General features: G+C 39.0%; 2 protein-coding genes across 5 annotated transcripts in view; one reads left to right on the forward strand and one right to left on the reverse strand.

Annotated features, from left to right (window-relative positions):
- LOC143751876 (uncharacterized) lies at window positions 1-5784 on the forward strand. Of its 2 annotated transcripts, none has more exons than XM_077244661.1 (7): window positions 1-426; window positions 1190-1480; window positions 1571-1609; window positions 1701-1952; window positions 2116-2220; window positions 2540-2776; window positions 3883-5784. In XM_077244661.1, exons 1-7 carry the CDS (start codon window positions 393-395, stop codon window positions 5229-5231), a joined length of 2307 nt encoding a protein of 768 aa, XP_077100776.1. In that variant the 5' UTR covers window positions 1-392; the 3' UTR covers window positions 5232-5784. The 2 variants fall into 2 exon arrangements, with proteins under 2 accessions (XP_077100776.1, XP_077100777.1); XM_077244662.1 differs by having other exon boundaries at window positions 125-426; window positions 1788-1952.
- spice1 (spindle and centriole associated protein 1) overlaps window positions 5771-16348 on the reverse strand; it is a 21916-nt gene continuing 11338 nt past the window's right edge. For all 3 annotated transcript variants that reach the window (XM_077244658.1, XM_077244660.1, XM_077244659.1), the window contains exons 5-18: window positions 13671-13773; window positions 13454-13572; window positions 13264-13343; window positions 13074-13180; window positions 12843-12962; window positions 10405-10673; window positions 10188-10319; window positions 9972-10095; window positions 9726-9839; window positions 8785-9131; window positions 6693-6876; window positions 6519-6600; window positions 6291-6354; window positions 5771-6192 (exon numbers count right to left, since the gene is read on the reverse strand). In XM_077244658.1, coding sequence (XP_077100773.1) covers window positions 6139-6192; window positions 6291-6354; window positions 6519-6600; window positions 6693-6876; window positions 8785-9131; window positions 9726-9839; window positions 9972-10095; window positions 10188-10319; window positions 10405-10673; window positions 12843-12962; window positions 13074-13180; window positions 13264-13343; window positions 13454-13572; window positions 13671-13773 — 1899 coding nt within the window. In that variant the 3' untranslated portion in view covers window positions 5771-6138. The remainder of the gene's footprint in view (window positions 6193-6290; window positions 6355-6518; window positions 6601-6692; window positions 6877-8784; window positions 9132-9725; window positions 9840-9971; window positions 10096-10187; window positions 10320-10404; window positions 10674-12842; window positions 12963-13073; window positions 13181-13263; window positions 13344-13453; window positions 13573-13670; window positions 13774-16348) is intronic.

Below are 16348 nucleotides of genomic sequence, written 5' to 3' on the forward strand. Positions count from 1 at the left end.
ATTTTCAAAATGAATTTTTAATGAACGCGCGAGCTATGATTTAAACTTATTATGAATAGGCCTATAAAACTTGACTGACTTGATTCAGACTTGAGGCTGTCACTGCAGCTCACCACTTCCAGGAAGTGGTACACTGAGGAACTCTTCGAGGCACTTCATGAAAAACGTTGGCGTTTGGTCGATGCATTGATTAAACTAGGCTATATTATAAACTATATTCACATTTTTTTTGTCATCGTCGATTCTTCTCATAGTCATCGTCTCAGCGCGTCAGGATTATATCAACTGAACTGACATGGATAAATCGCGTGGGATATGAAAGTGAAACATTTGAATGAACTTTTTTTTTTTAGTTTGAAGATGAGTTTTAATTATACCCATAAAATATTGTGATGTCTTCCTCACCTGAGAGACCCCACAGTTCGGGTAAGTTTCATGGTGATACACTGTTAAAATCTAATCTATCTATCTATCTGATACTGTTAAAATCTATCTATCTATCTATCTATCTATCTATCTATCTATCTATCTATCTATCTATCTATCTATCTATCTATCTATCTATCTATCTATCTGTCAGTCTGTCCGTCCGTCCATATCTTATCTAATTATTTTGGGAGAGTGATTATACAATTATTATTCATAAATGTTTTATATAAAGTTGCTTCATACAACGGGTGAAATAAGTATTGAACACGTCTCCATTTTTCTCTGTAAATATATTATTTTCACCAGAGGTTGCTAACAACCCAAGTAATCCATACATACAAAGAAACCAAAACAAATACATTCAGAAATTAAGTTGTGTACCAATGTGAAATGACACAGGGAAAAAGTATTGAACACCCTACTGATATTTATTTTATACTTTGTACAAAAGCCTTTGTTGGTAATGACAGCTTCAAGACGCCTCCTGTATGGAGAAACTGGTCGCATGGATTGGTCTGGTGTGATTTTGGCCCATTCTTCCACACAAACAGTCTTCAAATATAGGCCATCAAATATAGGCCATCAGTTGGGTTATATATATATATATATATATATATATATATATATATATATATATATATATATATATTGGTCCTGGAGAACTGTTAAAGTTATACGTCTGTCTTATCATTTCAATTGATAGGAACCATTCTGAAATCTAAGGGTAAAAATGGCTCCTCTTACCCCGCTCTCCCTACAGGACCAGAGGAGAAGCCAGCTGTGAAGGCCCGGCTCCTGTCTTCACAGATGCTTTTGGTGGATGCCCTGTATCACCTGGGTCCTCTGTTAGACTGTGTTATATCTGTAGGGCTGCTCTCTAGAGAAAACTGTTATGAAATTGAAGCTGAGCGAACGCCGCCCAGCAAAGCCCGAAAACTTCTAGAGATTGTTGACGCTCAGATGGACGAAAACGGTGCCTCTAGATTCATGGAGTGTCTGAGGAAATGCAAGAGACATTACCCGCGTCTACGAGCCTGGTTGACAGAAGAAGGTATGCTATATAATGCATAAAGTTGCACTCTGTCTTAAAGCACAAATGCAGCATGATGTAAATACTGAAACGTTTTGTGCTCTCATTTAGATCAGTCCCAAACAACAGTTGTTCAGCAAAGTCCAACAGGTAGGATGTTACATATTCTCAGCATTTTCACTTTTACTATATGTTCATGTAAATGTCTCCCAGCCCTCACCATTGTCATGTCCCCACGCAGAACGTCATCTACAGGCTCTGTTTAGTGTTCTGAGCTCACGCTTGGGCTGTTCTGTTCTTCCGGTCTCCTACGATCTCTTCTCCAAAGGCATTCTGACTCAGTTGGAGATGGAGAATATCGAAGCCATACTTATTCCAAACCAGCAAGCAAAAACCCTGCTGTCCATCTGCCTGAAGAAAGGAGAAAAAGCATGCAAGAGCTTTTACACAGCGCTACAAAATGAGGACAAACAGCTAGCCGAGGAACTTAATGGTCAGTAGAACTGTAATCTAAATGGAGAAGATCTAAATCCATGCAATGTTATAATAATTATAATTATTATGCCACAAAAATAATCATCTCTTAGAACTCTTAATGTTATTCCAGCTAGGAAAAATCAGTCACCTGGTTTAAAGTTTTCTTTTAAATTTGTCAGTGAATATTTTGGTGGAAGACCTAAATAAAGAGTCTGAAGGCAACAGCGTGCAGATAGCAGTGGAGGAAACCAGAGGTCAATTGAGGGCAGCTTTACCTCTGTCAGGTGATTCATATTTCACCATTACCCATTTTGTTGAAAAATATTCGAGAGACTGACTTGTGGTAAGAAATATACTGTATATGGCTTGTAAATGTGCTCAAAAGGTAACCAGAATTTGGGTTGTTTACAAAATCAGTGGCGTACACAGACCTCTGCTGGGCGGAGGTCCCTCTAGCCCCCCCCCCCCCCCCCCCTCGCATTCCGGGGTGGGGGGAAGAGGGTTTCGGGGGCGGTGGTTCCCCTCAGTTTAACTGTCCAAAATGAATGTAAGATCTACATTTGCCGAACTGATGTTGTCCATGTCTGGTCTTGTTTCCATCAGGAGGCCTGCAGCAGGTCATGGCTCAGCTGGGCTTGACAGTGGGGGATGAGATTAGGTTTAATGTCTGTGAGGTTGGTGTGGCGGTGGGTTTGCCGCGTCGGACGGTCAGAGAATACCTTCTCGAAGGGGTCGCAATAGAAGACTCATCCCAGCTGGAGGCTCTGGTGTCCCTGTACATGGAGAAGACGCAGGACGCGGGCAGATTACTGAGCAGAGTGGCAGAACTCAGTCCTCAGTGTAAGTCATGGCCAATCCAATCCAGAGAGATCCATCTTGGGGTCGAACTCAGATTCTGTTTGATCCATAATTTTTTGGTGTTAATCTTTTTTTTTTAAAGGCATAATTCACCTAAAATTTAAATTTTATCATTTATTCACCCTCATGTCGTACCAAACCTGTATTACTTTCTTTCTTCTGTGGATTATTAAAGGTCCCATGTCAAAACTGAAATTTCCTGGCTTTTTTCATGATAACGGAGGTCTAGGGACTATGAAACTACCATATTCAAGTTTCAAAACAGACATGAGACCTTTAAAGAAGATATTTTGAGGAATTTGTTTATACAAGGGAAGTCAATGGTTACCAAAACTGTTTGGTTTCCTACATTCTTCAAAATATGTTCTTTTGTGTCCAACAGAAGAAAGTAAGTCACACAGGTTTGGGACCACATGAGGATGAGACAATAATGACAGAATTTAAGTAGAGTGCATCTTTTACCAAACAAGATACAAAGTTACATTTCTTCATCCTTCACTGTTTCCAAAAGACAACTCTTTCTCTGAATTAAAAAAAGATTTTATCTTTAGGAAGGTCACAGTGATTATGGGTCAATTACATTTTGTCTGGATCATTTACATGCATTGCATACGATTTGAATATGCCTCATGATTAATTTCTAATAAATAAATGACAAATATTTTTTGAGGGTATAGTGACAAATGTCAGGGTGATACAACTGTCCTGATATAATGAAAGTCTCATTAAACATTCTTGAGAAGAAACGTTAAGTAGGTTGGCATAATCTTTTATTATTTTTTAGAAAATATAATAAAATTACATACTATAATAATAATATATATATACATATAAATTTAAATGCTTATTAGTATTTTATTAAAGTTGTGATGCAACGTGCAAAAATATGCAGAAAATAACAAATAGTATTTTTTATAGAAGAATATTTACATGATGATTATGAAAATTATGATTAACATGTACATGTATTAAAGGTGTACGTTCTTTTTATTTGATAGTTACACCACATGACAATACATTTCATCTTTTATTGAAAATGGCTTAAGTTCTTCATAACTACATGAAACCATCATGAATGTCATCTGTAGGGGTCCAGCTCTCTGAAAGGGGGTGTCTGCTGTTGAGGCTGCTGCAAAAGGCTGAGACTCTCCTCCGCAGTGGGATCCACAGTCACCTGCACAGCTGGGACCACCTGCACGATCAGGACCACTTACGCAGCTGGGATCATTTGTGTCCCGGTGACTGCTCGGATCAGCGCATGGTGTGGGCCATGTTCAGTTTTCTGGTGTGGGACTGCATGGCAGAGGTTCTGGAGGAGCCCGAGGCGAAGCCTAGTGGAGGCATACTAGGGATGATCGAGCAGCTAAGCGCCAGCGGCAGAGTGGAGGCTGCTTTGCTGCAGGAAGTGGAGCAGTGCTGGACTGAAGGGGACGCTGAGAGCCTGCTGCAAAGTGTGAGAGTCCTCGCTCAGGTGCTACGAGACCTGCATCCCCTCCAGGAAGGCCTCCAGCTGTCCTCTTCGGTCGAGGGGCTGTTTTCCTGCAGGCCCAGCAGGCTTCACCGGGTCACTTCCTTCCAGGGCGTCTCTGCACGGGTCATCCGTAAAGCTCTTAGCAGCATGGTCCCATCCATCTCAGACCAGGATGCAACCCCTCTAGCTAGACAGTATGTGGAGGCTTGTGTTCGTATCGCACGTCTCCTAGAAGTGGTGCAGCCCACACGAACCACCATTGACTTTTCAAACGCCTCCATTGCTACAGTCACTCAACATGTGCGGTTTGTCTTGTCAAATCCTGCTTTTAACTCCGAAGCCTTTGACGCTGGAGTCCGACATCGCTTGCTATCTGTGTTGGACTTTAATCCTGCGCAGCTGGGCCTGGGCTCTCTGATGCAGCTGCACCAGGAGACCCTATCCGAATTGCAGAGCTACTTACAACTCGGAGAGCAACACAACTTCCAGTTCATTCTGGAATCAGTACGGATAATCGGCCCCGCAAAGCTGTTTTCCGTGAACAGGGTTCACGGGCCTGTCGCCATCGATAATGGAGTGGAGGAGGTCTTGCGTTTTATCACATCAGAACCCACTTCCTTTCTGGTACGTCTGCATTGCCTTTGCTATGAAGAGGAGAGGGGACGTTTTAAGGTGTGCGCACCACGCTGCGCATGCATGTATCTGCTCAAGGCAGAGGGGCTGCGAGACATGCAGTGGTGCGGTGGCAACGTTCTGGTCGAGGTAGGTGGGAAGGTGTGGGTCAGAGAGGGAGAAAGTGGCAGCTGGGATGAGCTCCAGGCGCTGGCTCAGAGACACTCTGCTCAGCTCAGGGATGAAGGCTGCTGCTTTAAAGTCAAGGCCGACGGTTTAGAGTGTGAGGTCAAATTCATATATAGGAGTGGAAGGCTGTGGGCTGTGCCACATAGGGACTGTGATGTAGACTAAAAATACGGGTAGCTGACATGTTTGACATGCTGAACTTCATTAAAAGTATTTGAAAGAATATTTCTCAACATTTATAGATTCATTTTATGACATTGTATTAAAGGTTACATGGAATATTTGTACTTTAAAAAAAATGAATTTTTAGCTCTTCAAGTGTAGAAACAAAAAGTGATTAAAAACATACAGTATAAAAAGAATAGGTAAATGGCATATATTTTTTAAACTAAAATTATACTGTTTAAAGCATATTAAGGTAATTGCAGATAAAATCAACTCTTCTCATTGTTAGGTGGTTTATATGGTGCTATGCTTCTGAAAATCAATCAATAAATCAGGTAAGAAAAAATTATAGAAGACTTTAGTTTTGTTTCCATACTAGTGTTACAAACTAAAAGTTGCTTGAATATTCAATGAAATTATGAAATGTCAATTCCTATTAGTTTTGTTACATTTTTGACCGCTTTGCTTTTTGTAATGTCCTCAAAATCAGAAAAATAATGCCTATAAAAATGTGAAAATCAAACCAACACAATAAAGCATTTAATTATCTAAACTTTATTGTGGGATTGTGCACTTCTTTTAAAAATAAAAACAATGCATTAAATAAAGTTGAACAGTCAGTCAAGATTGTCTACATGTATACTGATATTTAAAATACTTCATATGAGAATTACACATAAGGTTAAACTGTCTGCAAAAAAGACTGAAGTCATCTAGTGTTTATTTATGTATCTGATGAGACAAACACCTGTTACCTTGTGCAAGTTCCTATGCATAGGCAGGCCCACAAGGCATCACAGAATCTTAACATGGGCATTACACGGGTGCAGCCAGGATGTGATTAAAACCAAACTAGGGATGTCAAATAGATTTGGAATGCTATTATGCATAGACGATATTCCTCAAGTCACTTGATATGAGATGACAATGCAAACCACCCCTCTCTTTTAAGCTTTTCCACCTGTCAGAAATAAAAGACAAGTTTGCAAGCATGAATATGTAAAATTAATAACTTGTTATTGATAGAAAACAATGTGCATTAAAAATGATATAGCATACTTGATTCTCAATGCTCTGGATTTCCATACTATCTAAACTTTGTGGTGAGACTCTTCCCGCTGACCTAAGAAAAGAGTATTAGAAATGTCAATTAGCTTGATGTAAAAAGCAACACATATTCGGAATATGCTTTGTAATTATACTGGTACAGTTAAACCGCTTTTCAGAGTCCAAGTTTAATATATCAAATCTTACAAGCAAATCTGCTCTTGGCTTTTCATAACTCACCTTCGACTGCTTGCACTGGGTTGTGGTGAATGGCTTCTCTCAGGAAGTGTTAAAAATTGCTCTGGAGTAAACCCCCTAACACCTGTAAGACATCAATAGTCATCATATACCTCTTATTTTGAAGATTGAGAGATGATGTATGCTTCATTTAAACACACACACACACACACACACCTGTATGAGTGCTGCTGGAGTGAGGAGGTACTGGGGAAATGGCAGGGGAAACTCTGAGGGAAGTGCTCTGCTTCTGTTGTTCAATGAGCTCTAGTAATCTAGCTCTTGCTTCGGCACTTTGACGGTTCAACTCCTGCAGTTTTTGTTCTATCTCCATTGTTGAGGATCTCTCTACACAAACAGACTGAACAAAAAAAGATGTTAGTGTAAGAAACTACCACTTTCAAACTCACTCTGTACTATGGAAGCTTTATCCACCTCAGGAGTAATTGTGAGAAGGTTTAGAATGAAGCAATAAACCCAAAGAGGTATTGCTTTTATAAAATGGTTAGATGACATTCACTTTTTAAAAAACTTTTGCTGATAATTTAATCACCCCCATGTCATCCAAGATGTCCATGTCTTTTAGTCGAAAAGAAATTAAGGTTTTTGATGAAAACATTCTAGGATTTTTCTCCATATAATGGACTTCATTGGGTACCAAACGGTCCAAGGTCCAAATGACAGTTTCAGTGCAGCTTCAAATGGCTTTAAACGACACCAGACGATGCATAAGGGTCTTATCTTGCAAAACAATCGGTCATTTCAAAAATAAATAAAAAAAGTTTAAGTTTTATATGCACAAATGCTCACCTTGCTCTGTTCTGTGATGGACATTCGTGACTCTCCTGTTCGAACTCGTTCATCAAAATGAACGACACTTTTTTCAAGTCATTTCGTTCATTCAATGAACGAGATGACTCGAAAAAAGATTTGTTAATTTTGAAGGAGTCTTTTTTCGAGTCATTTCGTTCATTCAACGAACGAAATGAATCGAAAAAAGATTAGTTTATTTTGATGAACGAGTTCGAACAGGAGTCACGAACATGCATCACAGAACAGAGCAAGGCGAGCATTTGTGCTTATAAAACTTAAACTTTTTTTATTTATTTTTGAAATGACCGATCGTTTCGCAATGCATCGTCTGGTGTCGTTTAAAGCCATTTGAAGCTGCACTGAAACTGTCATTTGGACCTTGGACCGTTTGATACCCAATGAAGTCCATTATATAGAGAAAAATCCTAGAATGTTTTCATCAAAAACCTTAATTTCTTTTCGACTCAAGAAAGAAAGACATGGACATCTTGGATGACATGGGGGTAAGTAAATTATCAGCAAAAGTTTTTTAAAAAGTGAACTACTCCTTTAATACATATACCTGGCAAGATTTCCTAAAATAAACATTTTAGAATGAGTTCACGGTTGTGTAAAATTTATTTTTTATATTTATATATATACACACACACACACACATATATATATATATATATATATACATACACAGACGTTTTATTATATATATATATATATATATATATATATATATATATATATATATATATATATATATATAGTATAAATATGCAATTGTGACATTGCGACTATTGCTCTTAATTGTGCCTTCATATCTCCACAATTATGAAAAGTAAATTGTGAGATAAAATGGTACAATTATGAGAAATCTTGGCAAATGTGAGAAAAAGGCTTCAAGGTTTGGAGTCAGTAAGATTTTTTTTTATTCAGCATGGACATATTAAATTATTCAAAAGTGACAGTAAAAGGCATTTATAATGTTAAAAAAATTCAATTAAAAAAATGCTGTTTTTTAAACTTTACATTCAAAGAATCCTTGATGAATTAATGTATCAATGTTTCCACACAAATAATAAGCAGCACATATGTTTAAAATGTTACAACGAAGCACTTTCTGGAGCTAAATCAGCAAGTTACAATAATTTCTAAAGGATCATGTGACACTGAAAACTGGATTAATGATGCTGAAAACAGGGCAACATTTTTAATTATTTTAAATTGTAATACTATTTTTCAATATTACTCTCTTTACTGTATTTTTGATCAAATAAATGCAGCCTGGGTGAGCATTAGAGACTTCTTTCAAAAACATTTAATAAATCTTATTGACCACAAACTTTTGAACAGTTGTGTCACAATTGTGAGATGTAAAGGCACAATTATGAGAAACAAAATTGAGAGATAATTAACATGAAAAACAGACTACTACCTTGCACCAATTCCACAATATGCAACTAACCTGCTGTGTGCGCTTTGGCTCAGTAGAGGGCGACACTTGTCTAACTGCAGAATTTGTTGAGGACAGCCGGTCTGCGCTGTGCTCCCTCGATACTGAAGCTCCACTAGGAGTCGGACGGTGCTGCCCCAACTGGGCCCGGATCGCTGCATTCTGACGGGTCAGTTCGGCGATCTCCCCTAGCATGGCGTCCTGTGAGAGATCGTCCAGCAGAGGAGCTGGCCGTGGTAGGCTGGCAAAAGAGGAAGGAGAGATGGAGATGTCGAAGTCCTCAAGTGAACCCTGGCTTCCTGTTGCTGAATAGGAGCCACTGTAGGGCAGTGAGGTTGCGTGTGAGTGTGGACGACACACTGGGAGAATTAAGAAAAAATATTGGTGAGTCATACTCAAATTCATGAGTCATTTAAACTTAAACTTTCAAAAAAGAAAAAAAAGTGAGTGACTTCCTAAGACACAAATACATACGGTTTTAACCTTAAAACTCAGTTGCTGCTTAATCATTAAAATGTCATTGTTGATAAAGTTATAGACAGCACACCTCCACAATGCACCTGGAAAAAAAGTGAGTTGTTTTGCTCATGCAAACCCACCACCATCATGCTAAGGTGATTGAGTGGTTGCCAGGCAGCTCAAGTCATTTTTCTTTTTCTGAAAAAAATTTAACCTAGTATTTGCAAATTCATCACTAAGGAGTATTTTTCAAGGGGGTTGCTATGGGATTTAGAATGGTTGCTAGGTGGGAACTGTTGAAATTGTTCAAATTCTTATGTATGGGACCTCTTTTCAATGTCTATGGGGATTTTCGTGGGGATTCCACAATGTTAAGTTTGAAATGTAAGCAAGTATGAACAACAACAATAGTGATGTTTGCGTTGGTTTTAAGCCCTCAACACTAGTTGGTGTAAATTGACAGAATGAGGGATCTTTGTGCACTTCAGACTGACCAGCGGGAGGCAGACCATCTCTTTGGCGAGGAGGAGAGAGCAGAACAGCTGCAGAGACAAAGTCCTGTTGCTGTAGATCCTTTTCAGTACAGCCAGACTCCAGATTGCTGCTTTCTATAGAACACAACACACTCCTCTTAATCACTGTTGAGGTACATACTCAAAATAACCAATCCTAAAAATAATCAATGGTAAGATCCTTTAAAACAGTGCCTGATAGGTTGATCTACAGTTTGTGATAGTTACTTTGAGCTGTGTTGTCTCTGATTTGAGCTGTTGTGTGTGGTTCTGCAGAATCTGGTCTTCCCACCACCAGTACTACAGCATCTAGACGCTGCTCTAGTTCAGAAATCTGCTGTTGCAGTCTCGTCTGTATGGAAGCAACAAGAAGCACCATTAAAAATGGCATCTGAACGGACAATCCAGCAAATAATATCTGGATAATAAGGACTAATAGTTCACCTGCAGGGTGGCGCTCCCTTCCCTCAGTGTTAGTGACTCCACAGTCAGGGCGTCAATCAGAGCCCTCTGCTCCCTCACCTCTTCCTCTAGCCGCCTTCTCTCCTCTGCCTCTCTCAGAGCCTCCTCTTCTCTCTGTGTGCAAGTGATGTCAATAAGGAAGTGACTCGACTGAACGATTTCAAAACAACTTTTGGATTTCACTTGTGTGTGGCCTCACTTTTCTGATATGTCTGGCTAGACGTCCAAGTGTTGCCACTAGAGCCACAGAGAAGCCGGTGAGGCCCTGTCTCTCTTGCTGCGGTCTGGCTTCCGAGCTCATGGGCCTCTGGTGGTCTAGAGAGTCCAGCTCAGTCTCCACTTGCTCAAGCATACCCTGCAGAAGCTCCATACTGGACTGGTTTCCTGACAGAGAGCTCAACCCTGAACCATTCAGGGCAGATATATGCCCCAAGCGCCCCCTATTGGCTTGAACTGACTTTCTCTTCCCTGAAAAACAAACAAAAAAACGAGGTTTATCTGGATGAAATGCAGTTATCGCTGCACAGTATATAATGTTTAAGTGTCGAATTTTATATAATAATAATAATAATAATATTTAATATAAAACCATTTAAATTAATATTAATATTTAAATTAGAATATTCAAATTACGTGAGAGTTTATAGCCTATATGTATATACACACAGAGCCATTCAAAAGTTTGGGGTTGTTAAAAACTTTTTAAAAAGTTTCTTTCACGGTTTAAAAAGTTTAAAAAAAAGTTTCAAAAACTATTTTATATATTTCTATTTTGGTGATAATATACTGAATTTATGCTCAAGAAACTTTTATTATAACCAATATTAAAAACAGTTGTGCTGCTTAATATTACCCAAACAGTGATACATTTTCTAGAAATACAGGTCCTTCTCAAAAAATTAGCATATTGTGATAAAGTTCATTATTTTCCATAATGTAATGATAAAAATTAAACTTTCATATATTTTAGATTCATTGCACACCACTGAAATATTTCAGGTCTTTTATTGTTTTAATACTGATGATTTTGGCATACAGCTCATGAAAACCCAAAATTAGCATATTTCATCCGACCAATTAAAGAAGTGTTTTTTTAATACAAAAAAAGTCAACCTTCAAATAATTATGTTCAGTTATGCACTCAATACTTGGTCGGGAATCCTTTTGCAGAAATGTCTGCTTCAATGCGGCGTGGTATGGAGGCAATCAGCCTGTGACATTGCTGAGGTGTTATGGAGGCCCAGAATGCTTCGATAGCGGCCTTAAGCTCATCCAGAGTGTTGGGTCTTGCGTCTCTCAACTTTCTCTTCACAATATCCCACAGATTCTCTATGGGGTTCAGGTCAGGAGAGTTGGCAGGCCAATTGAGCACAGTAATACCATGGTCAGTAAACCATTTACCAGTGGTTTTGGCACTGTGAGCAGGTGCCAGGTCGTGCTGAAAAATGAAATCTTCATCTCCAAAAAGCTTTTCAGCAGATGGAAGCATGAAGTGCTCCAAAATCTCCTGATAGCTAGCTGCATTGACCCTGCCCTTGATAAAACACAGTGGACCAACACCAGCAGCTGACATGGCACCCCAGACCATCACTGACTGTGGGTACTTGACACTGGACTTCAGGCATTTCCTTCTCCCCAGTCTTCCTCCAGACTCTGGCACCTTGATTACCAAATGACATGCAAAATTTGCTTTCATCCGAAAAAAGTACTTTGGACCGCTGAGCAACAGTCCAGTGCTGCTTCTCTGAAGCCCAGGTCAGGCGCTTCTGCCGCTGTTTCTGGTTCAAAAGTGGCTTGACCTGGGGAATGCGGTACCTGTAACCCATTTCCTGCACACGCCTGTGCACGGTGGCTCTGGATGTTTCTACTCCAGACTCAGTCCACTGCTTCCGCAGGTCCCCCAAGGTCTGGAATCGGTCCTTCTCCACAATCTTCCTCAGGGTCCGGTCACCTCTTCTCGTTGTGCAGCGTTTTTTGCCACACTTTTTCCTTCCCACAGACTTCCCACTGAGGTGCCTTGATACAGCACTCTGGGAACAGCCTATTTGTTCAGAAATTTCTTTCTGTTTCTTACCCTCTTGCTTGAGGGTGTCAATGATGGCCTTCTGGACAGCAGTCAGGTCGGCAGTTTTACCCATGATTGCGGTTTTGAGTAATGGAACAAGCTGGGAGTTTTTAAAAGCCTCAGGAATCTTTTGCAGGTGTTTAGAGTTAATTAGTTGATTCAGATGATTAGGTTAATAGCTCGTTTAGAGAACCTTTTCATGATATGCTAATTTTCTGAGATAGGAATTTTTGGTTTTCATGAGCTGTATGCCAAAATCATCAGTATTAAAACAATAAAAGACCTGAAATATTTCAGTTGGTGTGCAATGAATCTAAAATATATGAAAGTTAAATTTTTATCATTACATTATGGAAAATAATGAACTTTATCACAATATACAAATTTTTTGAGAAGGACCTGTATATGAAATCTTTTGTAACATAAATGTCTTTACTGTGACTTCTGAGCAATAGAATGCATCCTTTCTGAATAAAATTATCAAAAACACCCCCAAACCGTTGAACAATAGTGTAGTACCGTTCAAATGATCTTATATATTTAAAAAATAGTGTCTGATAAGAGTGTCCTACCTGGTTGAGAGAAAACAGGCTCTGGGTTCAGAACCTGGTTGACTAGTGAGGTAGACTGGTTTACATCAGGATGATTCTGTCTGGCTTTTACACGCTCTACAGCCACTGTGGCATTGAGGGCTGGGAAAAAGGAGCATAGGTGTTTAAAATAAAACAACAAAGTTCAACATGACATCAAGGTGACATCACATCTAACCTGAAATTATATAAAGTAGCTCATGTCTTCATTACCTGCCAGGTCATCTCTGACTCCAGCATTACATGGTGTCTGGGGTAGATCTTGCTCCGGGTGGTCTGAACCCCATGGAAAGGACTTTGACCTACACTGATTTCTCTTCCTGAAAACAAAAAAAGCATGTTAAAGACAATTAAAACTGCATTAGAAGTTGTTTATTGAGGATATATGAACAGTCCTTCACACCTGTGCATCATAGAGCTGAGGTGCACCGAGGAATCATGGACTTCATGATGATCCTCTTCACACTCCAACTCATTCAGGGCCTAGAAATATATTTTTTAAAATCAGGTACTCTAATTTGAATTCGAGGAATCGTGACAGCCCTAGTTTTATTACAGAGTAAAAGCTGTAGGCGTTGCTCTTGCGGCAGTACCTGCTGATCCATCATAGACTGGCTGAGTAATGACAGCTGGGTTGGAGGATCAGGTCTTCGATGAACAGGAAGCTCAGAGTCAGACTCGCAGTCAGGTGCCACGGTAATGGTAGGGAAGCCTATAACAAAAATGTATGAGCTTGTATATGTACATAATACTTGTCAGATAATAATCAGATAATGGCACATCAATTTCTACTGCACAAGAATGGACTACCTGTACGACGACGGGGTGCATCACCAAACAGGTCTTTCACCACAGCCAAAGCTCTGTCTGATCGTGCAATGACATCCTGCAACTGACACTGATCTGAAAACACCTAAACAAATAGATTTTCATGATATTTTTGTGATCTGATATGTAAAATGGTGGAAACAAAATCAAATGTTAGTATGAGCTTCTTTTAACCCTGACATGAAATAAGGGTCAGAAAAATCTGATTTTTTTTATATGGAACAGTTTACTGAACCTTGTAAAACAATGTTTGCATGTGTGTTTTTTGTTGGGTATCATATCCGATACATCAGGCTTTTATGGCTTATGTTATGGCTATAATATGATACATTATAGGAGAATGTAAAAACATTTTATTCAGAGGCCAAACTGAAAAAAAAAAAAGAAATTTGGTGCAGTTGCTAAAATTGAATTATGTAATGTAAATACGTTTATATAGCAAGATTTATATAACAGTAAACTACTTACATAAACTGCATATAAATACCAGTTGTCACTCCATATCTCATAATATTAGTCTTAAACGATGATAATTAAATGATTTGTTTTATGATCAAAGCTCTGTATTTTGTATTGTGGGGGGAAATCATATAATGCAATGCAACGTTGATTGAGAGATTAATACAATTAATTGAGAGTAGAAATAAACATTCATCAAAAGCCTGATGTATAATATTCGATACTTATGTTTTAACATGATTTTTTTTTTCGGAAAAAAATAAGTAGTGATGTATGGATAATTAAGTAAACCGAAGTTGCCGAAGTTCAGTCCAGTAAGTGTTCATCTTGAAATATTACGAACAACATAGGCTACAAGTTATTCTTACATTTAGTTTATAAAAATCACTAACGATTTCCAAACAAATAGACACATGTACAACAACTTGCAGGTGGACGTTTTTACAATTATAATAAAAAAGGCCTTTTTAGTTTCTAAAAAAAGCTGTCAATAAGACTACAGAAGGCATGTACCAGATTGTTTACATGACGTTTTTCAGTCATGTTTCCATCATGTTGATAAATTCGAGGCCTATTAGAAATCTGCATGACATTCAAGGTGGTGGGAATGAGACCGTGGAAGTCTTGTATCGCTGTAAAGCGTTGAGCCGTGTTGCTCGGACAATGTTCGTGTTTTGGGGGAATGTTTCTGATGAGGTCACAAATAAGTTTTTTTTTTTTTCACTTCTTTTCTTTTCTGTCTCCTTTTCCTCTCTCTCCCCGTTGCAGAAGGCCATGCAGTTCCAGTTACTACAATATGCATCGTTCTAGATGGCTATTTATACGTCAAGAATGATTAAAGGTGTGCGCCTGATTTCATGGAACACCAAAGGAATGAATAAGGCCATTAAGATTGGTAAGGTAATGATGCAGCTGAAACATTTGAAGGGGGATATTATATTTTTACAGGAAACAGATCTTAAAACATCAGATATCCAAAGAATCAAAAAACCTTGGATGAGTCATGTGTTTCACTCGAAATTCTCGGCCAAAGCTAGGGGGGCTGCTATTATTATTGCCAAGAATATATTGTTTGAGCCAGCACATATTATTGAGGATGTCAATGGCCATTATGTCATAGTATCGGGCTTGTTACAGAACCTTTCAGTAGTCCTAGTCTCTATTTATGCTCCCAACTGGGACGATGACCAATTCTTCATCAACCTCTTTGCTAAAATCCCAAATAGCGATAATCATCATATACTGATAGGAGGCGACTTTAACCTAGTGCAAGACACAATTCTCGACAGGTCGTCTTCCAAGCAAATTAATCTATCTAATTCTGCTAAAGTGGTTTTTAATTGCTCATCTCATCTAGGAATTTCGGACCCCTGGAGGTTCAAAAATCCCCAGAGTAAAGTTTTCTCTTTTTTTTCTCCGCCACACCAAACCTTTTCCCGGATTGACTTTTTCCTGATTGATAATAAATGGTTACATCTGGTTACCGCTAGTGGCTATCACCCCATAGTTGTTTCGGAACATGCCCCCACCTCACTTGATATTAATCTTCCTCTTAGTGCTATCTCCCCATCACTTTGGAAATTTAGTTCCCATTTATTGGCGCAACATGAGTTTGAGAACTTTGTGGCCACTCAAATTAGTAATTACATTGAATTCAATGATACCCCTGAGGTCAACAGTGGATTCTTATGGGAAGCCCTTAAAGCCTTTGTTCAAGGTCAGATTATTTCCTTCACTTCGTACATGCGTAAGGCTGAAAGGACTAAAAGGCAGGATATCTTAGACAAACTCCTCAATCTTGATGAAACTTACGTCGTCTCTCCCTCACCTTCTCTTTACAAAAAACGACTTCTGCTACAATCAGAATATGATTGCCTGATGACTCATATTGTAGAGAGGCAACTGCAGCAATCCAAGCAACGTTTTTTGGAACATGGCGATAAGGCGGGTAGACTACTAGCCCAACAGGCCCGTGCGGCCAGTGCCTCTAGACTAATTCCAAGAGTTATGTCCCCTAGTGGTAATCTTACTTCAGACCCAGCTGAAATCAACAGAGTTTTTTTTAGACTTTTACATTAACCTTTATAACACTGAGCAGTCTTCAGCTTCGATATTGTCCCCCAATCCCTTAGATTCTTTAATATTTCCTAGAATTGATGAAGATTGGGCTAAGAAATTGGGCAGCCCCATTTCCCCCCAAG

The sequence above is a fragment of the Siphateles boraxobius genome, unplaced genomic scaffold (assembly GCF_051911475.1).
Source record: "Siphateles boraxobius isolate OS27281-9 unplaced genomic scaffold, OSU_SipBor_1 26, whole genome shotgun sequence".
NCBI lineage: Eukaryota > Metazoa > Chordata > Actinopteri > Cypriniformes > Leuciscidae > Siphateles > Siphateles boraxobius.